This window comes from Phaseolus vulgaris, chromosome 1 (genome assembly GCF_000499845.2).
Source record: "Phaseolus vulgaris cultivar G19833 chromosome 1, P. vulgaris v2.0, whole genome shotgun sequence".
NCBI classification, from domain to species: Eukaryota; Viridiplantae; Streptophyta; class Magnoliopsida; order Fabales; family Fabaceae; genus Phaseolus; species Phaseolus vulgaris.
In genome coordinates, this window is record NC_023759.2 from 3,489,263 (window position 1) to 3,511,759 (window position 22,497).

General features: G+C 29.5%; 2 protein-coding genes across 2 annotated transcripts; one reads left to right on the forward strand and one right to left on the reverse strand.

The window, feature by feature from the left end:
• Positions 1–2,154: 2,154 nt before the first annotated feature.
• Positions 2,155–5,676, reverse strand: LOC137816649 (protein IQ-DOMAIN 6). The gene is made up of 6 exons (XM_068619882.1): positions 5,329–5,676; positions 5,024–5,227; positions 4,441–4,668; positions 3,709–3,822; positions 3,041–3,622; positions 2,155–2,954 (listed from the first exon to the last, which is right to left on the reverse strand). The coding sequence occupies exons 1-6, from the start codon at positions 5,386–5,388 to the stop codon at positions 2,280–2,282; spliced, it is 1,863 nt and encodes a 620-aa protein (XP_068475983.1). The 5' UTR covers positions 5,389–5,676; the 3' UTR covers positions 2,155–2,279.
• A 12,598-nt stretch (positions 5,677–18,274) lies between these two features.
• On the forward strand, positions 18,275–21,387 carry LOC137816650 (cytokinin riboside 5'-monophosphate phosphoribohydrolase LOG8-like). The gene is made up of 7 exons (XM_068619883.1): positions 18,275–18,613; positions 19,110–19,207; positions 19,335–19,365; positions 19,847–19,946; positions 20,122–20,192; positions 20,273–20,416; positions 21,013–21,387. The coding sequence occupies exons 1-7, from the start codon at positions 18,500–18,502 to the stop codon at positions 21,103–21,105; spliced, it is 651 nt and encodes a 216-aa protein (XP_068475984.1). The 5' UTR covers positions 18,275–18,499; the 3' UTR covers positions 21,106–21,387.
• The last annotated feature ends 1,110 nt before the right edge of the window (positions 21,388–22,497 follow it).

Here is a 22,497-nt window from a genome sequence, read left to right on the forward strand (position 1 = left end):
AACAGATTCTCCCAGTGGATTGTTGGATGTTAGGACTTAACATAAGAAGAGTCCTATTAAAGAAAAACTAATTCATTAGATAGAAAAACTTTGAAGATTTAAATACACCAAATTGGAACTTATACCATTGTCACCATTTTTATCCTTTGTATTAAAAAAGTGCACTTTAAGCTTAACTCAACCTTATAAATGATAATGTTTAACATATTTGAATGTTAAGAATAAATTTGAAATGTTAATTGCTTTATAACATTTGTTCGTAATGATAAAAAGTTTTTATAAATATGCGAGAAATCGATATTTAAGAGACAATCTTAATAATTTTGTATGCGAGGAATGCATCAATGTCATTCAAGATGGAATGTTATATGTGTCCATTCATTAAAACTACACGAGTAAGAAGGATTAATGTCATTCTCAATTTTCTTAATTGAATTATTTTACTCATTTATTTTGTTTTCATTTAATTTTCATGCAAACTTATGTCAATATCATAAATTAAATTATTGTATATATTCTTATACTTAATGAATGCTACTATTAGAATTTTAAATAATTGTTCCTTGTGGGTTAGACATTCGCCCTTAGAAACGAATTATTATTGCACACTTGCGGTAAAATTGTCAACACCACAATCATTTGACACATGCGCAAATGTAAGTCAAATAACATGCCTCTTATGTACCTTCTTCTTATATCTCAAATACTATTGTATGTAGATTTGAACTTGAAATTGGAGTCCTGCACCAAATTATGGAGGGTTCATTTTTTAACTGAAAAATCCTTGAAGAAATTAAATGTGGTCAACGTCAATGGTCAATGGAAACATGAGAATCCTCACCATTCTCTAGAGCAACAACAAGAAGAAAAACCCTAATAATGACGATGAAGAATTGGACGTGCCAAAAGATGACGATGAACTCCCTCAAGATGAGAACATGTGAAACAAAATATGGGGAGGTATACAACATTTGTAACAAGGTATATGAGAGCTGCAACTAGGTATGAATAACTTTTCTCGCAACCTTCATAATGGTATGGAGCATGTTCACTAGAGAATTGATAATGTTGAAGACAAGATTCAAGAGCTTATATATAGTATACCATAGTCTTCAACTTGGTTGTTATTTCTTATTGTGTCTTGTATTTGTGTTGCTTTGTTATTTGAATGCTTATTCTCAAACTTTTTATTTTATTTTAATTGTTGTAAGTGACCTTTATTTCATTTGCATTCGTATTAAGATGTTTTATGCATGTCTAAGACTAGTCTTATTTTACCATCTACATGATATCAATTATATTTACGAAAATTTTGTTCACCTAATAATATTGGTAGAAATATTTGATAGTCAAATTTGTCTTCAATTACAATTTTCAAGCAATAACAATCAATATCAACTTTTATTTATAAATATTTTTTAATTAAAATTAAAAAATTATTTTACCTATTAAATTTTCGTAAATCAATTAACAATACAATAATATCATTAACTTCATAATATTGGTTGTAAAACAAATCTCATTTCAATTTTCTATCCAAATATAGAAATACATGTGTCAACTTTCATATATCAACATTTATCTTTATTTAAATTCAACTCTTCAACAATTTCATATCAAGGATATTTAAGTAAATGAATAAATAACACAATTAATTTTTTTATAAAAAAAATCACATCAATCGTATCATTTACGACTACAATTTTTTTTCACTCAAATTCACTAGCTGTCAAATTACTTTTCATATACAAAACTTTCCACTCTTTCCCCTCTCTTCCTTCAATTTCCAGTCCCACCCTCTTTCAAACAAAGGCTTAAAGATCATGATATCCACAATAATTTTCACTCTTTGAAACATCTCCACTCATCTATGAACATCCAATTTACACCTTAATCCAACCTATAAATAGTTATTAGTTTCAATAAAAACACCTATTATCAAGACTTATAACAGAAGAGAAGAGTCTAATTTAAAAAACTAGTTATTAAATGGAAGAACCTTCAGGCTTTTAAGTACAACAAATCTCACCCTTCAATTATTTTTCTTTTGTTTAGGCCTTCTGCAGTCTCTTGATATATATATCATGATACTACCCACAAAAATTAACAATTGATTACACAAATGCAGATCTCTAAAGTAGAGTATTGCGGAGGGAAAGCACAAAAGCTACTGCTACAGTTGTAATTAAATTCAGAGACCATTGAACAACAAGATGTTGAAGTGTTGAACTTCATGGAAATAAATACATATGAACAATCAATCAATTGAATCGTCCATTTCACCGTGGCTTCTTATCCATGTAGGTGGGTAGGTAAAGTGGCCTACAAAAGTTGGTTGAAGGGTCAGAAGCACCACTGCTTTTGGAATCTCCATTTGAGAAAACCGCTGTTCTTTTCAGAAACTGGAACTCATCCATGGACTGTTGCCTCTGAGATCTATTGCTTTGATGACTGCTGCTTTTCTGCTTTGCCTTGGTTGACTCTGTCAGGTTCATGTAACTTGGCCTAGTACTACTACTGTTGTTACTATCCTCTGTCCTCTCACAATGCAATGAAACACTCCCAGATATTGGTGTCATGGATGTGCATATTGAAGATGAATTAGAGCTCTCATCATAGTGAAACTCTGAACTAGGACTTGAGGATGAACGAGTGGCTTGCCCAATATGGGGAGGTATAGCTGAAACCCTTATGCTCACATTGTTCTTTCTGACTTTGACATTGCATGGTTCTGAAATATTTTTTGAATTTGAGGAGTCCACGCATTTCTTTGGTGGAGGAGTTTGCTCTGTGGCATCAGCATGATGATGAGTTTGTTCCATCAATCTACTCTCCCATGGCTTTGCTGCCATCCAACGTTCCAACCAACTCCATCCCCAGTTAGCCTTGTCTATCTCTTGCTTCTTGAGAGAGGTGTTTGCTCTTGAATTTGAAAAGGCTGTTGATCTCCATTGCTGCAAAAACCAACTGTTAAACGTGTTTCCTAGTAAGCAGGAATAGTAAAAGTTGCATATTTTCTCAATCTGTTGGTAGGTACTACCTTGTGGGCAAGAGAGTATGCAATTGCTCTCTCCCTCTTGAAAGCTCCCTCTTGCCTCTGAGATCTATTGCTTTGATGACTGCTGCTTTTCTGCTTTGCCTTGGTTGACTCTGTCAGGTTCATGTAACTTGGCCTAGTACTACTACTGTTGTTACTATCCTCTGTCCTCTCACAATGCAATGAAACACTCCCAGATATTGGTGTCATGGATGTGCATATTGAAGATGAATTAGAGCTCTCATCATAGTGAAACTCTGAACTAGGACTTGAGGATGAACGAGTGGCTTGCCCAATATGGGGAGGTATAGCTGAAACCCTTATGCTCACATTGTTCTTTCTGACTTTGACATTGCATGGTTCTGAAATATTTTTTGAATTTGAGGAGTCCACGCATTTCTTTGGTGGAGGAGTTTGCTCTGTGGCATCAGCATGATGATGAGTTTGTTCCATCAATCTACTCTCCCATGGCTTTGCTGCCATCCAACGTTCCAACCAACTCCATCCCCAGTTAGCCTTGTCTATCTCTTGCTTCTTGAGAGAGGTGTTTGCTCTTGAATTTGAAAAGGCTGTTGATCTCCATTGCTGCAAAAACCAACTGTTAAACGTGTTTCCTAGTAAGCAGGAATAGTAAAAGTTGCATATTTTCTCAATCTGTTGGTAGGTACTACCTTGTGGGCAAGAGAGTATGCAATTGCTCTCTCCCTCTTGAAAGCTCCCTCTTGCCTCATTTGTAGTTTTGTCTTGACATCTTCCAATGATCCTTTGATATCACACCAACCATCCTGCACACGAGTTCACAAACACATGTTTCTCACAAAATCTTCTGTAGAGGTGCGGTGTGCAAAACAATTTTGTATGGCAAGGGTGATGGTTTAGGAATTTGACAAAACTTGTATGCAATTTCTTAAGCTCGTGTTTAGATAAAGTTTGCAGACAAGTACAAACGGTGATCCTCCATTCACTCCATTTGAAAGTTTCAAGGCAAAACTGCAGTTAAACTCAGTTTATAATCAGACCAACTAAAAACCAGACAAGAGGCCATTTCAATTTTACTTTTTGATTGACCCCGTTATAAAACAAACACAGGTTAAATGTTTTTAGTGTAGTACTCTAATTAAAATTACATTTTTAAGTCAGCAAAGGTTATAGAAAACAAAAATTTCGATTAAAACAGTACCAGAAACATCTAAAGATCTGCATTAAGTTAAGTCTAGGTAATTCCTTGCATGCTTTTTTGGTAATCTTCCGTAATTATTTATGATTGGTGTTTTACCTTGGTGAAGATTCATGTAACAAAAGTTTCTTTTAGAGATGAATCTCCAATTCTGATCAGTGAAAAACACTAACAACATCTTAAAAATTGTATGTAACTTTTGTGTGAAGAATTCATGAGATGGTACCTCAGCTTCCTTGTAGAGTTCAGCCTTGGTGCGGCGTTCATTGAGCATGTTTTGCACTGCTTGGCCCTCCAAGGACATTCGCACGCGCCGCGCCCTCACACGTGCCTGGACACGAACCAAGGCCTGCATGCACCTCAATGTGACTGCAGCCTGCTTCCTCACAAGTCTACCCCTCACAAGAGCTTGAAGCCTCACCACTCCCTTCAACGCCCTCAATGCCCTTCTTGCCTACAATCATAACAACCCAATCATAAAAATCCAACACAACAAGCAAATTTCAAGAACAGTGTTCTGAATTGCAGAACACAACAACACTGTTCCAGCAATCATGTAAAATTTCACGCTACAACTACAAGTCACAATCACCATTGCAGCAGTCGCAACAATTTATAATCATTCATTGTACACTGAGTTGAATGAATGAAAAACAGCATGAAATCAAGTTGTGGCACAAGATTTGAGATCCAACATTGACTAGTAACATAGTCAAAGCAATGCATATAAAGTAAGTGAAAATTGTGTCCTGCATGATGAATTAGCTTTTGGAGTCGACTTAGATCCGAATTCAAACCGTAACACATACCAAGAAGGCGCGGAAAGCAGTTTGGATTCTTGTGGCAGCCCATTCTTTCTTGAGGAGTTTGAAATCCTTAGGTGGAGCTCTGACAACTGTGGCCACTGCAGCGGTGAAAGAATCGGAAGCAACACTGCCATAGTCGAAGTCTTGAGATCTGTTCTCCCCTGCAGAAGAACTCTTCCACAGCCTCCACTTCTTCTTCTTCCCCCCCTGAAACCACCCAACAGTTTCTTCCTCGCTCAATTGCCACCAAAACAACAACAGTAAAATAAAAACGGTTGCTTGGTAGCAAGAAACAACAATCAACTTACAAGTTCGTTCTTGGAGTTAAGTCCGATCAACGCCTTCACCCATTTTCCAGAAGCACCCATTTGGCTGGCGAAACTGTTCTATGCTAAAAACGCAAACTTTGGCTTGTTTTAAGGCAGGGGGAAATGGGATTTAATGAAGAGAGATTCTTTTTGGGTTTGTGATTAATGAGTTGTGAGTTAAACTGAGATGGGTAGTGATTAAGTTGGAGAGAGAAGAATGTGGAAGTTTTAATGTTTTTGATTGGTCGTGGGTTAGTGTCGTGCGTGCCGTTTTCCAAGATTTGAAATTCAAACATGAAACGGACAACAGACATGTCTTGTTATCTCCCGCTCCATTGGGACTACGTCGTTTCGGAGTTGCGAAGATCTGATGATTTTGTTGTGAGGGGACCCTCTTCATATGGGGAAAGAAAGAAAAAGTGAAAAGGTTTTGGAATGAAGAAGAAGAAGAAAAAGGAAGTGAGAGAAGAGTTACTGAATGCAAAAGTGGTTATATTAGTTCATTTGCTTTCACTCTAATTCAAAATTTAAAAGAGTCATAATGAATGCAATTAATAATAAGATCTGATTAGTGAGTTTTGAATTCAAACACTGTGATTCTCTCTCATAGTTGAAGAATATAAATTCTATAACTTCAGTTCCTTATTCTTACAAATGGTTCTGTTTCCATCTAACTTTTATTATCAAAATTTAAACTAATATTATCCCTTTATTCCTTTTTAATTGTACATTTTATATTCAAATTTTGTTTCTTTATAAGTGATTTTGTAAAATTCTAAAATGTATTCATGGTTGTTTTATTAATTATATCCTTATTATTTTAAGAATTCAAAGAGGAATATAACTGATATTTTACTGAGATTAGATGATAAACTATTTTATTAAAAAGAGTATTGGGATCAGAAAATACATAATACTATGTGAAAAAAAGTTAAAATAATAACAATATTTTTGAAAAAAAGAATTTAAACAGACGAAAATTAATGTTTGATTTATAATAAAATATAAAAACATTTCCATTACAGAATTCACACGTTCAATTATATATATATATATATATATAAAATATTATTTTTATAATATATGTTTGACTTCTTATTAAAATATAATAAAATATTATATTTTATATGTTTGACTTCTCATTAAAATATAATAAAATATTATTTTTATATCTTAAAAATATATATTTCTATTAACAATCAAATAAAAAATTATAAAAAAAACTATAAAAAAACTATTACCACCAAATTTAAAGATAAAATATAATTAATCACTATATTAACTAAATTAAATATTATTTTAAAATTTTACAAATTATTTAAAATAATTTAGTTTATAACTAAAATTTTAGTATCTAATGATTAAATATCAATTTAAAAATTATTTTATAAATTTTTATTAATAATAAAAATTATTTTATATACCAATAATTTATTTAATTTATAAAATGATCTTTAATTTAGTTAAGTATTAATTAATTATTTTAGTCTCTAAAATTATTTTTTATGTTATAATTTTTTAGTGAAATATTAAGAGAATAAATCTTATAAATTTTTTATATTAAGATACAAATTAAAAAAAATATATATTATAAATAATATGACATAATAGAACCCATAATAATTAAATTAAATATTATAAATGAGTCCTGAAAAAAAATTAAAGAGAAGAGTTATATTATATGAAATAGTAAGACTTTATTCTTTAAATATTTCCTTACAGATAAAATAAAATGATTATTTAACAAAATTAACATAAAATTAATGATCATCATAACAAATTACAAGAAAAGAATATGTAAAAATTGTATTCACACAAAATAATAAATACACTACTTTATTGTATTTTGTCTCTAACATGGTTATATTAATTTGAATTTTATTCTTTTATTAGTTTACTTAATATTTTTTTATTTTGAATATTAAACTAAATATAATTAATGATGTTGACTTTAAAGAAATGCTAAAAACTGCCTAAAATTTAAATAAAATATTACCAAATTAAAATCAGGCATAATTATATCCGGGGTGATCGTAGCTCAATTTAATTTATTTTTTATTTAAAAATAATCTAAATCAAATCTAAAAATGAAATGAGATTTAATTTGGTTCCATTTTAATTTAATTATAAAATTTAATGAATGCCTTGTAGTTTGGTTTAAATCAATTTTTATGATTTTTATTACTATAAAAATATTAAATATTTTATAAAATAAATTTTTTAAGTAAAGAAACCTACTAATGAAAAATTTGTATTTTACTTGTCTTATTTATTCTGTCAACTTGTTCCTATATTTATGAAAAAAAATTTACATAATGTTACCACTAATAAATATAATTTCATTACAATCACAATATAATTAAACTGTATAACAATCTCTCAATACTGCATTCATGTATATGCTTAATTAATCAAAATATATAACATTATATTTCAACAAAATTAGTGGTTTGGATCAATTCTTATTTTTTATACGAAAATGGAATTAAATCGATTAGTTAAAAATCAGAACCATTAAATCTAGAAATAAATTGGTATAACTTTGGATTGATTTTCAATTTTTTTCCAACACTACAATTTCACAAATCTCTATTTATAAACAATAATATTAGTAATTATCCTAACTACCAAATTTTAAAGGAACAAATATTAATAGAAAATTATTAAATAAAAATCAGTTTTAAAGAAAAATAATAATTAATTATTATATAGATTAAATTAAATATTATTTTAAAAACTAAAAAAATAATTAATATCTAAATTAGTTTATATTATTGATAAAGAATTTTTAAATTGGAATCTAACTTGTTATCAAAATTTAACTACCAATTATATAGATATTTTATAGCTAAAACCTTGATAGTTAATTAAATACTAATTTTTTTTTTTTAATTTATAAAATAATATTTAATTTAATCAATATAACAATGAATTATTTTTTATCTCTAAAATTAATTTTTATGAAATAATTTTTTTTAGTAATATCATATTAAAAACTATTTATAATATTAAAAATATTATTAATCAATTTTTTTATGTAACTTATCAACTTAATATAACTTGAAAATTATCGTTTCAAAAGTTAAAAAAAATTATCTTACATGGCAATTCGTAACTTAATTCTTTAAATTTAGAAAAACGTTTAAAATTAATCTGACACTTCTCTTTCTCTTTTTTGTTTTTGTCTAAAAACTATGTAAAATTCTGGCTTTGTAATTTCCATGTTCTGAAAGGGAGAAAAAGAAAAGACATAGAGTGGACCATTTTATTCCGAAGGAGAAATGCCTTTATGTTTAAACTGCTGTTGGACCATCTTATTTGATTTGAAGGGTTCAGAGAAAGAGAAAGATGAGAAAAACAAAAAAACAAAAAAATTGAATAATTGAATAATTAATTATTACAATAATATAAAAGTAAAAAGTAAATTTAACTTAACTTGGTATAGGGCCCTATAATCCAAGGACTTCCACTTTCATCCTCGGATCCTCCCATGCCACCACACAACTTTATATTTAATGTTTTTATTTAAAGTGAGAAGGGTAAAAAAAAATAGATAAAGGAAGTACTAAAGATAAAGTTGAGATAAAAAATATGTTTGGAGTATTTTGGATTAAAAAATAAATAAAAAATAAAAGGGGAGTTCTTTCTTTCTTTGAATAATTTAATTTAAAATTATACTTTTACTTATTAAGATCATGTTTAACAATAAACAACTCAAACAATATAAACAATAGAGTGAATAATACATTATACACATTTAGGCTTAGGCTGATTATAGAATTAAACTGAATTTTTGTCACATAATTTAGAAGAACAAAGACAAAGTAAATAAATTATGATAATATTTTAGTTTTTTTTAAATAATGATGAAGTTTACATAATATAAATTTTTTTTATATAAAATAATTATTAATATTTAATATTAAGAAGTGAACTTTAAGCCTAATTTAATCTTATACAACCGGTTTATAAGGTGAGGTTTGTACCCACTTACTTTCTTAGCGAAGTCGAGATCTGAGAACACCAGTTCTTCTATCTCTGATAGTGTGGTTAGAAATTGTAACAAAATGTTTTGGTTTAAAAACCATGCATCTGAAGCTCAAAATATTTGGAAGTTTGGGAAGGAGCTGGGTTTTTCGATTACTGGCGAGGAGGATGGGGTTTTAAATTCTTTACAATTTATGGAAGCCAGAGATTAAGTAGAAGGCGGGAGGTGTGTGTTTCTGATGATGAAAATAATTAGTCTGAATATAAGGGGATTAGGTGGTGGAGTTAAAAAAAGATATCTTAGTGACTTGATTGGTAAGAAACAAGTTGGAATGGTTTGTCTTCGGGAATCAAAATGTTCTAAGTTTGGTGCAGAAAAGTGTTTTCAATTATGGGGTTCCAATGAAATTGAATGCGTTGAAATTGGAGCTATCAATAATGTAGGTGGATTAATTACGATGTGGAGAAAAAACTGTTTCTAATTATCCAAATCATACAATAGGAGTAGCTTTTCTGTTATTGAATGGGAATGGAAGATTGCCGGTGGGATACAGGTTACAATTGTAAATGTTTATTATTCTGGTTCGTTGAGGGAAAAGAAACTTGTTTGGGATGAAATTAGCGAAATCAGGAAGTCTCAATCAAACAAAGGGTTGGTGCGTTTTAGGGAATTTTAATGCTATCAAGAGAAAAGAGGAGAGAAAAAGTGTATCTTCTATGTTAGATTACAGTAAAGAAATAAGTGAGTTCAATAACTTTATTGAACAATCAAATTTGTTGGATATTCCGATGATCGGCAGAAAATTTATCTGGTATAAACCGAATGAGTTTGTTAAAAGTATAATTGACAGGGTGTTGGTCTCGAAGAAGTGGTTCGATTTTTGGCCGAATAGTAAACAATGGGTTCTAAGTAGATCGGTCTTTAATCACTGTGCTCTTATGTTAAAAGATAATTGTAAGCTAAAACCTTTTAGAAGTCTGGATATATGGCAGAGTGATGGCAGTTTCGTGATTTTGTATGCAACAAATGGCTCAGTTATGAGGTGCATGGCAGAGGGCTGTTTGTTATAAAAGAAAAACTAAAAAGGCTAAAATCATATTTAAAAATCTGGAATAGAGATTCTTTTGGGAATGTAAATCTGTTGGGGGAGGTGCTTCAAAAGAAAATTCAAGATTTGAATGCCCGTGATGATGAAGATTCTTTAGATGCGGCAGGTAGGGAGGAGAGGAAATTATTGTTGGCTGAACAAAATAGAAATCTGATTAAACAAGAAGTTGTTTTTCATCAGAAAGCACGCCTCAAATGGTTGAAACAAGGCAATCTAAACACAAAGTACTTCCATTAGGTTGTAAAGTGGAGAAGGGTGAAGAATAGTTTTAACGGTCTCTATGTTAACCGTGATTGGTAAGAGAATAAGGAAGTTATTAAAGATAAGGTTAGAGACTTTTTCAAGACCAGATTTGAACGAATCAACGGGCCTTAGGTTAGGTTAGATAATGTTAAGTTTAATACTATTTTTTAGGCTGATAATGATATGTTGGCAGGATCTTTTTCGGAAGAAGATGTTAAGAATATGATTTGGAGTTGTGATAGGTTGAAAAGTCCTGGTTCGGACGACTTTAACTTCGGTTTCATAAAATTTAGCTGGGATATTATTAAGAAGGATATCATCCTGACTATGAATGATTTTACGGAATATGGTAAGTGGACCAGGGGCACAAATGCTTCTTTTATTTGTTTGGCTCCTAAGTTAGATAATCCTCAACAACTTGGTGACTTTAGACCCGTTTCCCTGGTTGGATGCTGATATAAAATTATTTCAAAGTTGCTTTCTTTGAGGATGAAAAAGGTGATCAGTAAACTTAAGGCAATATGCTTTCATTGAAGGTCGGAGGTTAATGGATAGCGTCCTTGTGACCAATGAGGTACTAGAGGAAGAAGAAGTCTTGTGTATTTTTTAAGATGGACTATGAGAAGGCATATGATTCAGTGAAGTGAGAGTTTATTTATTACATGTTAGGCAGGTTGGGATTTTGTGATAAGTGGATTTTGTGGATTAAAGCTTGTTTGGAATCTGCTACAGTTTCTGTTCTTATTAATGGGAGTCTGACTAAGGAATTCTCTCCTCTGAAGGGTTTGAGACAATGTGATCCTCTTGCCCCGTTTTTTTTTTCTTATAGTGTCTGAAGGATTGGCTGGGGTTTCTAGAAAAGCTGACGAGACTGGTTTTTTAAAGAGTTTAGAGGTTGGGAGCAAGAAGGTCAATGTTAATTTGCTTCAACACGCAGATGATAAGCTGTTTTCTGTCAAGCGAATATTAAAAGTGTGTTTATCATTAAGGTTATTTTAAGTTGTTTTGAGTAGGCATTTGGTTTAAAGGTGAATTTCTCTTTGACTTAATTGAAGGTTTGGTCTTGGATTTCATCTGTTTGTTTTTCTTATTCAGATGAGTGTCTTTAACCTATGGTTTGCCTAAACTCGACTTAGATTTGGGTTTTAGCTTGCTGGTTTATGGTTTTGGGCTTCTTGTTTTAGAGTAGTTTGGTAGGCCTTAGAGTAGTTTAGTTGGTATTTTGTTAGCTGACTCTGTTTTTGGTAAGTTGTATAAGGGTTGGTTCACCCCTAAAGTGTTCCATATTTATTTATTCATTATTGCTAATTAAAAAACACTACTAAGACATTCTTAATCTCTAGTTGACGTGAGATTTTCAATACACCCGTTCAAGTTGAAACCATGAACTCGTATGTGAAACTATATATTTATGGGTAGTCCAATAATGGTATGGTAGTGAGTGACTTGATAAGTCCAACAAACTCTCGCTAAGATAAACTCGAAATGACTCTAATACCATATTAAGAAGTGGACTATAAATCCAACTCAACTTTGTAAAATCGGTCTTATAAGGTGAGGTTTGTAACTATTTATATATTATGAAATGAATGTCTTAATCTATAAGTCAAACATTTAAATTAATTATTCATGTAACTAATTGAAGTTGTTTGTAATATTTAAAATTTATTAATTACATCAATAAATTTTACCATTACTTACCATTTGATAACTGTTTTTCTTATAAAAACTGATGTGTTAACTATTATTTTTATTTTGTTAACTATTTTTTTGTAACAGTTTTCTTTTTAAGCCAATAATTACTTAAATGACACAGAAACTACGTCAATAACCTTAAATGACACAGAAACATCTTGTTGTTGCTTCTGATAAACATGGAATGTCTTGATTTGTGCTGCAAAATTCATTCTAACCATGCACTTTGGACTTAATCAATGTCAAATGTGACCTTCACATAACAAAAGACTCGGATAAACAAAGAAAAATTTCCCCTAACAATACAAACATAGCATAAAAGACATAATAATAAGATGAAGAACTTGAAAGAGAAAGAGATTCATAATTTTATTGTTTCCTCCTCACATGTCTTATTGATTATTTCTTCGGAGGATTTGTGTACAGAGAGGGCATCAGGATTAGCAGGATTAAGGTAAGAAGACTGTCTAGAAAGTGAGACAGTGGTAGACTTTCTAGGATGATATGCTGAGATTTTCTTCCCTTTGTCTTCATAGATCACAACATCATCTTCTTCATCAGGAACACACTTTCCCCCAAGTATAATCGTTTTCATCCACACAGAATCATCTCTTTTCAACTTCTCTTTGGTCTTCATCCACACAGAATCATCTGCTTTCAACTTCTCTTTTGTCTTCATCCCCATAGGTTGATCATCACTTTTCAACGTCCCTTTCTTCCATCCACCATTGCCCCCCTGATCCCAGTTTCTTGCCACTGATAAACTCCTTGGTACCTTCCTGCTCAGATTAAAAGACAACCTACGTTCAGAAGTTGCTCTTTTCACAAATGTAGGGTTCACTTGAGGGTGCTGCTGCAGTGCTGGGGGAAGAGGTAACTCCTTCACCAACATCTCATTGTTTTGTGTTTCTGCTGTCTTCTCCAATCCCTCTGAGGTACTAGGATGTTCATGTTCTAAGGTTGTTGTTGGTGGGATAGTAGATTCATTCAAAACATTTTCCACTTTATCTAAACCATTGTCAGACATTGAGGTAGGTGGTGATGATTTTTTCCGAATCCTTACAATGCACAAAGCTGTGATTATAGTAATGCTTGTGGCAAATCCAACCATGCAGAATGAAAAATAAAGAAATGGATCTGTCAATGTGATGTTATTCTCATTAGGGAGTCTTCTTCCCATAACTTTGGAATTTGATCTGAGATTTCTTCTTCCACTAGATCACTGTGATCTATGCTCTTATGCTCTCTTCGTCCATGAAGATAATAATGATTTGTTTCTTGCCATATGTTGTAGAGGAACTACTGTGATACAGGAAGTTCATACACAGAAATAGAATTCATGAAATGAAATGTCTAGCTACTTTGTTTTTCATTGGTCTGGTTGAGGAAAACCGAATATGATTGCTTGAATATAGGAATTGAAGGGAAAGAAATGAAAATGAAAAGACAAAGACTAAACATGGAAAGTTTCTTTCATTGGTTTAGGTTTAGTCTAATTTCTATTAATATTCAAAATAAAATTCAACTCTCTTAGTTCTTGTACCATTCATAACTTGCATTTTGTACTCTTTTATTCACACTTTGTGTAAATAATATTCTCAAACTATACATATAAATATGTTGAATTGAAATTTCCCTTTAAGAGTAAAAATAACAATAAGGATATTTCATAATATATAGATGAGTATAGATGAGTGTAAATTTAATCTCATAATCGGTTTTATAAGATTAAATTAGACTTAAAGTTCATTTCTTAATATGGTATCAGAGTCATTTAAAGTCTAACTTAGTGAGAGTGTATATTTGATTTATGAGGCCACCTCCCATGAACCTTATAAGTCGGTTTTATAAGACTAAGTTATATTTAAAGTTCACTTCTTAATATGATATCAGAGTCATTTTAAAGTCTACCATAATAAAAGTTTGTTAGGTCTATTATCACCTGTTATGGGATCCATAAATATATAGTCTTACACACGAGTTAGATGGTCTCAACATGAAAGATGTGTGTTCGGGATTTCATATCAACTAGAAATGAGAACATTTCATAGTATATAAATAGATACAAACCTTATAAGTAGAGTGAAATATATAACTATATTTTTTAAGAGCACATTTGTCCACTTTTATTGCTTTATTCTTAAGTAGATTTTAATCGATAACTTAAGTTAATTTTTCTATTAATAAATAAGTCAACATTCCAATGCTTTTGAAAAGTTGCAAATACTACAAAAGGGGTCCTCATAGTTGACAAAAACAAATTTCAGATTACGTCATGGCTATGTTTCAGTTTTTAATAAAATAGTGGTGTTCATATTTACCCATTCAAAATAATCTTCTTTTTATATTATTTTTTTTTTCTTCGCATTTTCTATTTATTTCCCCCATCTTTCGTCCATTCACCTCTGATAATTTTTTTAAAAAAATATGTTTAATTAATTGTGTAATTTTACTCCTCTATATTTTAATCGTGTGAAGTAAGTATGTTGCACGTGTGAAAATTTAATCTTTTATATTTTCATTTGTCAATTTTACCAAAGTTGGCAATTCTCATTACATTATAAGTCAATATGATATTAGTAAAGATATACAACCAATATAATTCCATAATATTAACAAAATTATTTAAATATATTACATTCAAAAATAAAAAGAAAAACTTTTTAAAAGTATCCCTACATAAATATTTGCACGATTCCTTTGTAAATTTATTTGGACAATCTCTCTATAAGTTTATTAATGTTCCTCATATCATCCACCATACCATATGTGTCAATTGACAATCATTGTAAATAATATATCAAAAGATCACACAAATAATATATTGGATAAGCTAACACAAAATAAGCAATCATTCATATTCACTCTATCAATAATATTCATCTAAGTCATTTCTTTAATTCAACAATATTTACATAAACATAGACGACTTTCGAAAGATTACATTAAGTACATCCAAGATCAATACATATATAATCTACTGGTATGTTTGATTATTAGTTGACATTTCATTCTGATACCTATTGACAATCTAGATTACCAACATGGTAGCTTCTAAAAACCCTCATAGAGACTTTTCTCAATCTCACATGGTTATAGCATAAATCATCATCACTCCTCACTACTTGATACCTTCATCTATATGATTAAGATTATCAGTGCAACTTAAAACCTTACACTATATTATCAAAAATATCTTTATCTACCCTGATATTACCTAATTCATAAAATCAACCATTTTTTTATTTAATATCAATCACTACTAGTAGAAAAACAATCATTTACATCACATATTTAACATTTGACCTCCAAACACAACTTTAAAAAAACACATAACATTTTTGTAATCAAAAGCAACTAGAGATAGAAAAACTAGGAAAACTAAAAATATGAGGAAAAATAAAAATTGACTCAAAATTAAAATCTATGATTAGGTCAAACTGTGATCTACTTTGATACCCTCTAGTGTACACTCTACTAAAGAAAGGAAAGAAAATGACTTTGGAAATTTAGACAAAACTCAAAATTTTATATACTAAGAAATATGAAACGTTTTAGATAAATAAAAAAAATTATTTTTTTATACTGTATATAACTTTTAAATAATAAAATATGCATTCTCTAATTAACTTAAACATTTTTCTTCAACTTATAAAATGAGTGACTTCTATCAATAATTGATTGTAATAATTTTACTTGTAAAAGTAACAATTTTTTCAATTAATCTAATTAGAGTTATAATAATATTCTTATCTCTTAATAGTAAAATCATGTATATTAACATTAAGTTTGACATTTTTTTTTAATTTAAGATTTGGAATCACTTAACTACTTTATTTTAGTTATACTTATAAACAATATAAGATTTCTAACACGATTCATGCTTAAGACTAAACATACTTTAGATTAAATATTTGTAGGAATTATAATAGTGAGATGATAACAAGTGGTTTACCAAACTTCTTATAATAGATTTTATTTAGTCATGCAGATGTTTAAACCTCCTCACATTAATGATTACACACTTTATGTATGAGGCAATATATTTACAAGTGACTAAACAATAAGTGATATGTATGACAAATGGAATATATCATATTAAAAAGTGAATTTATACTAATTCAATTTTTAAAATTAAATGATAAAATGAGATTTATACTCCCATAATATATATATATATATATATTTTTGTAATTAGATTAATTTATTTAAAAAATAAAAATATTAAAAAATGTGATAAAAGTATTAAAAAGAATGTTTGGTACAAGAAAAAAAAATTACTTATTTTAAGTTTTTATAAAAAAACTACATAATAAAGCCAAAACCTTACTAATAGCTTATTAATTATTGAATAGTTTTATTTTTTTCTTATTTTTGTATTTCTTTTGAATAAAATATGACATTTTTTCTATTTTTATTCATTCTATTTATTTTTTTCTTTAATTTATTTACTTTAGCTTATTTATGTACTTCTTACACTGAGTAGTTATGTCATTGTTGTATAAATTCTAGAGATTTGCATATTATACTAAAAACAATAATATCTTCTCTAAATAAAGAGAAATATTTAATGAAGTTTTATTATATGTAATTTGTTTTATGTAGTAAAAGCATATACAACACGATGAAGTGTGTTCATATTTTTTATAATAATAATAAAAATTTATTTTATTTACTTTTTTAGATACTTTTATCTTAATTATCTCTTCCTCTGTGCAAAGTTAGTTTTACATTTTTTAATTTTTTTCTTATTATAATAATTAACAAAGAAAGAAAGTAACTTTTTACCAGTAAATCACACATTTGTATCTGTTATTACAGTCAGATTATTAATAATTTCCTACATTAAAAATGCAAAACTTTAACATAAAATAGTAAGAAAATATTGTAAAAAAAATATTTAAAAAAATCATAAAATAGAAACCAATTTTTAGATAACAAAATAATTAGTTGCAATAGTAACTAAATTAGACACTATTTTAGAAACTAAAACAAATTTTTTTGGTTTTTAAATTAGTTTATATTATTGTTAAATAGTTTTTAAATTTGTATCTAATTAGCAATCAAGATTTTTCTACCAAATTTAGAAACTAAATAATTGGTAGTTAAAACTTGGTTGCTAATTAGATACCAATTTAGAAATTATTTAATAATAATAGAAACTAATTTAAAAATATTTTTTTTTAGTTTTTAAAATAATTTCTAATTTAGTTATTATTGTAACTAATTATTTTGATATCTAAAAATATTGATTTTTATTTCATGATTTTCTTGTAGTGAAAATTATTGAAAATAATATTTTTATTAATTATAATAGATTACATAAATATAACAAATTATAAAGATAAAATCATATGTGAATAATTAAAAAAAATGTTAATAGATTTAAAATTTACAGTATTAATTAATTATCAATCTATCATCTACAGTAAAAATGTTAATTTCTATAACGATTATATTTAAAATACCATTTAAATTTATTTTTAATTGAACAAATTTTTAAAAATATCAATAAAAAACAAGAATTCAATATTTTTTTGTTCTTTAAAATTTACTTTTCGTTGATATTTTTTTGAACTTTTTCACTCTTAATAAATTATTTATTTTATTGTTTTTATCCTAGAGCATTATCTAAAACATTTTATTTCATATTTCAAAATTTATCTAAACAACTTTTAACATAAAAAAAGCAAAAAATTTACTAGAGATTACATAATTCACAGAACATAAGGAAATAATAGCAAATTCCATGAGTTATTAAGACCAAAAACATATTTAATTAAAAAGCAAATATCATGGTTTTTAAATAGCACCAACCATCAATTTTAAAATTTTAAACTAATACAGTATCTATCACAACCGTTGAATAATGGCATGATTACTTAGCTTAAAAAAGTTTCAATCTCTTACCTATACTAAACGCAACTACAACTAATATTTTTTATTTTATTTTATTTTATTTTATCATTATTTAAACAAATTATCTATTTTTACTACTATATAAAAATATGAACTAATGTATTTCTTTTTGTTCTAAACAATTGTTGTCTTTCTTCTTTGTTGTTCCAGTACTTTTGGATTTCCTCTGAAACAAAATCATCATCATCATCTCCATCTTCAAATTAACAGAGAAAAAAATGGAACAAGGTTTCCCCAAAAACATGTTCAAGAAGCTATGTGTCTTCTGCGGCAGCAACGCTGGTAACCGCCAAGTTTTCAGTGACGCCACCATTGAATTGGCCACTGAACTGGTCAGCTTTCTTTTGTAACATTCTTTTTCTTCTTATCTTCCTCTTTTTGTCATCAAAAACACATCTTTTGCCATAAAGCCATTTGGGTACGTAGTTGTCAGAAAATGTTTTTTTTCTTCTTTTTCCCATATTTTTCTTGATTACAACCTTCTGCAGGTACATTTATTGCTATGGATTATTGGTTTCATAAAAAGATAAAACTTGAGGCATTTCATAAAATAAAAAAACTCAGTACTTTTTTGCCTATCAAAATTAAAAGTTCAACAATCTATACGGGTCATATATATTACAGAAGTAAAACTTCAATTTTGATCAAAAGGTTGTTAGTTTTGTGAGCTTTTCTTAAGTGTGCTTGACTTTTGGTGTGTCACATAATAATGACAGTGTGATGTTCTAAATTTGGTTCTTTTGTTTTCTAATATGTGGAGGGAATAATTGAGCTTCACTTTTCTCTTTATCTGTGCTTTTGTGTTTTATTCTATGGAGTGGATTACAGGTTAAGAGGAACATTGACTTGGTGTATGGTGGGGGAAGTATTGGGCTGATGGGCTTAATATCCCAGAGAATGTATGATGGAGGCTGCCATGTTCTTGGGTATGCTAAAGCAACATGCTTTGTTTTGTAGTGTCTATCATGGATGCTCTATTCATTCACTATGCAAGCTTGTTGTTATTGGTTTAATCATTTTGTCTCACTCTTTGTTTATTTGCTACATACACAGCGTTATTCCAAAAGCTCTCATGCCTCATGAGGTATTTGTGCTACTACCTGTTCAACTGTTAAGTTTAATATTCTGTGTCAGATTACTTGTGTACAGTTAAATTGAGCATTGGAAATGAACTGCTTCATGTTTCATATTAGTTTATGTTTGGTATTAATGTGATGATTTGAAGTCAAAGATACCATCTTTTTTTGAAAAAATAATCTGAATTGGATTTAAAGAACTTAGAAAAAAGTTCTTTTATTTTTGGAGGGGTGGGGTTATTATTGTGTGCTAAGCTAAGTTTTCTTAGAGTCTGTTTGGACACAAAGTTAAAATGGTTTTCAACTTTTCAGAGAGCTTCTCTACTGAAAAAAAAAGTCCTATATTTCTTGTTGAGAGGCTCTTAAAAGCAGTTCTAGCTTATATCCAAATAAGCCCTTAATAGCACTTCACTTCTTTTACTTTGATAATGGCTTAGTTGAGAAAGAATCTGTTGTTTATTAGTAAGTTGTAATTGGCTATTTTGACAGATATCAGGTGAACCAGTTGGTGAAGTGAGAATTGTTTCAGATATGCATGAGCGTAAAGCTGCAATGGCTGAAGAAGCTGATGCATTTATCGCTCTACCTGGTAGTTAGAAGAACAGCTTTCAAATAGTTTTTAAAAAAATTGATGATTTCATATTAATATTACTAAAGATATTCTTTTATAAACTAAAACTTACTATTTTGGTGTAGTGGATTTCTGTACTGAATGCATAGTAGTTTTTGTTTCTTTCTTATATCTGTTCTTGACTTATAATTAGGAGGATATGGAACAATGGAAGAGCTGTTGGAGATGATAACTTGGGCTCAACTTGGAATACATAAAAAACCGGTAACATGATATGTTACTGAGTAGTATAAAATCTTTGGTATACTAATATATATATGTTAACTCAGTACCATCCTGCACAGGTTGGTCTACTGAATGTTGATGGTTACTACAACTCGTTGCTTGCATTGTTTGACAATGGTGTTAAAGAAGGCTTCATTAAGCGTGGTGCTCGGGATATACTTGTTGCGGCTTCATCAGCCAAAGAACTTATGATGAAAATGGAGGTCTAAGTCTAACTATGTTTTGCTATTTTTACCTTAACATGTGACAAGGAAACATCAGTAAATGTCTAATACAAAAATGCATTCAAATTGTAAACTGATGAAAAGTAGATTGATATTGATTTACTAAACTTGTAAGAAAAAAATTAGTTAAACACGTTTGGTGATATATTATAGGAGTTCTGCTAAGGCTGTTGTAAAAAATAATCAGTTAAAGAGTTGCAATTGGATACCTAAACTAGACCATTGACAAAAGAGCCTTTAACTTTCTATCTTTACTGACTTGGCTCTGAGAATAGATTGGAGCTCATATTTTCTTCCATATTTCATCACTGTCAAGGAACTTGGTTGTGTGATATTTGACAAATTGGATTTTTTTGTTTTCCTTCTACTTGTAAACATAGATAGTATAAGTATCCTTAAGCCATATTCCAACTTTCAAACACTTAAAAAATGCTTGTATGTAAACATTGGTTTTGAAGTGCTGTGTTCTTTCTTTTCTTCTTTTTGGCCTATTTTGTGTGAACGAAATGTTTGGACTGTAGACTACTGTTACTGTGTTGATTATAGCTCTAAATGCTAAATTCACATTTTTGCAGCAATATTCTCCTTCCCATGAACATGTAGCCCCTCATGATAGCTGGAAGGCAAGGCAATTGGGTAATTATGCAGGACAGAAGAATACAGAATGAATCATTGATTGGTTTCACACGTTTCAAAAAAAGTTTTTGATGCAACTCTTCATCACTTGAAATGTATACAAGGGATCCTGTGGATGGGGCCAGGTGTTATTTGTTACTGTGCATTGATTTTTTGAAGTTCTGGTATACGAGATTTTCTGTTTTACATCATTTCTTTTAATGGTCAATTGAGTCACTGTGAGAAAGTCATATTGCTTGTTACATAACACTGTTTAAAGGGTAAAATTGCATTGAAATAGCAAATAGATGATGACTAGCATTTTCATGGCAAAATCTCAGCTGTGCTTATGGGCTGGCATGTGGCTCCACTCTATGCAGTGCCAAAATTTGACAAAGTAGGTGAATCAAGGACAACCACACTTTTTGTGAAACCTGAAGACTTTACTTTATAATTGTCATTTTCTATGGTAGCATAGAAGAAACTAGGGTCATTCATTTCCAGAACTGGCAACCATTATAGTCTCTTTTCTTTTAAAAGAAAAAAGCACCTCAAGTTCATTTTCTTCTCTTTATGGACAGAAAAGTCTTCAAATGTCCACTTATTAATATTCTAAACGGATGCTGCTAGGATAACTGTGGTATAATTTTGGTTTAACTGAACTTATATATCTTTGGAACAAAGATAATGAAAGTACAAGTTTAGATTATTAAAATCTATTCAAAAAAAAGTTTAGATTGGCAAAATATAAATGGTAGTGTTTCTGTCTTTTGCAGTACTGAACTTATCTTTAACAGAAAGTGTTTAGAGTATACATTTTTTTATAAGGTCAACTAATTGAAAATTGTCAAAGATTTGACTTTTAAAGTAAATATTAAACTAATTTAATTAAAATATACAGTGTAAATTACCTTTTAAAAGATTGCTGATTTTTGTATTTTACAGTTGAATGTATAACACTCTAAAAATTATTATATTATGAGTGTATTTTAATCACAAATTCGAAACATATCACTCTTCAGTGGTGAAGCAATTTTGTAATAGTCAGTGGCTTTGACAAATGTGCTTTCTGCTGCAAGTTGGCCATATTTGAGGGTGCAAACAAAGTGGAATAGACACGTGAAATGTTTACTTCTGGTTACTAATTTTCTTCATGGATTTTTACTGTACTGTATATGGCTAAAGCACAAAGTCCAGTGGAGAAAGCTGTTATTTCCTAAAAGAGCACCTTTTTTCCATTTATGCTTTCCTTACCATTCCAAAGTTATGCATAACTACAATTTCAAAACAAAAGATGAATAAATAAAGACTCATTTTATGAAAATGTTTTCTTCTTTTCTTAGTGGTTCAATTTTGTACTCAATAAATCATGAGATACAACATTTGCATGAATCATCTCATACAGGGAGAAGTAATAGCAACACACTCTCCTATTGATAAAAATA

Excerpts from the sequence above, each read along its gene's own strand:
- LOC137816649 (XM_068619882.1), bottom strand. The coding sequence starts at position 5,388 with ATGGGTGCTTCTGGAAAATGGGTGAAGGCGTTGATCGGACTTAACTCC. Across the intron at positions 4,669-5,023 it reads CTGCTTTCCGCGCCTTCTTG|GCAAGAAGGGCATTGAGGGC; the intron begins GTATGTGTTACG and ends TTATGATTGTAG. Across the intron at positions 3,823-4,440 it reads AACTCTACAAGGAAGCTGAG|GATGGTTGGTGTGATATCAA; the intron begins GTACCATCTCAT and ends ACTCGTGTGCAG.
- LOC137816650 (XM_068619883.1), top strand. The coding sequence starts at position 18,500 with ATGGAACAAGGTTTCCCCAAAAACATGTTCAAGAAGCTATGTGTCTTC. Across the intron at positions 19,366-19,846 it reads AAGCTCTCATGCCTCATGAG|ATATCAGGTGAACCAGTTGG; the intron begins GTATTTGTGCTA and ends CTATTTTGACAG. Across the intron at positions 19,947-20,121 it reads TGCATTTATCGCTCTACCTG|GAGGATATGGAACAATGGAA; the intron begins GTAGTTAGAAGA and ends ACTTATAATTAG.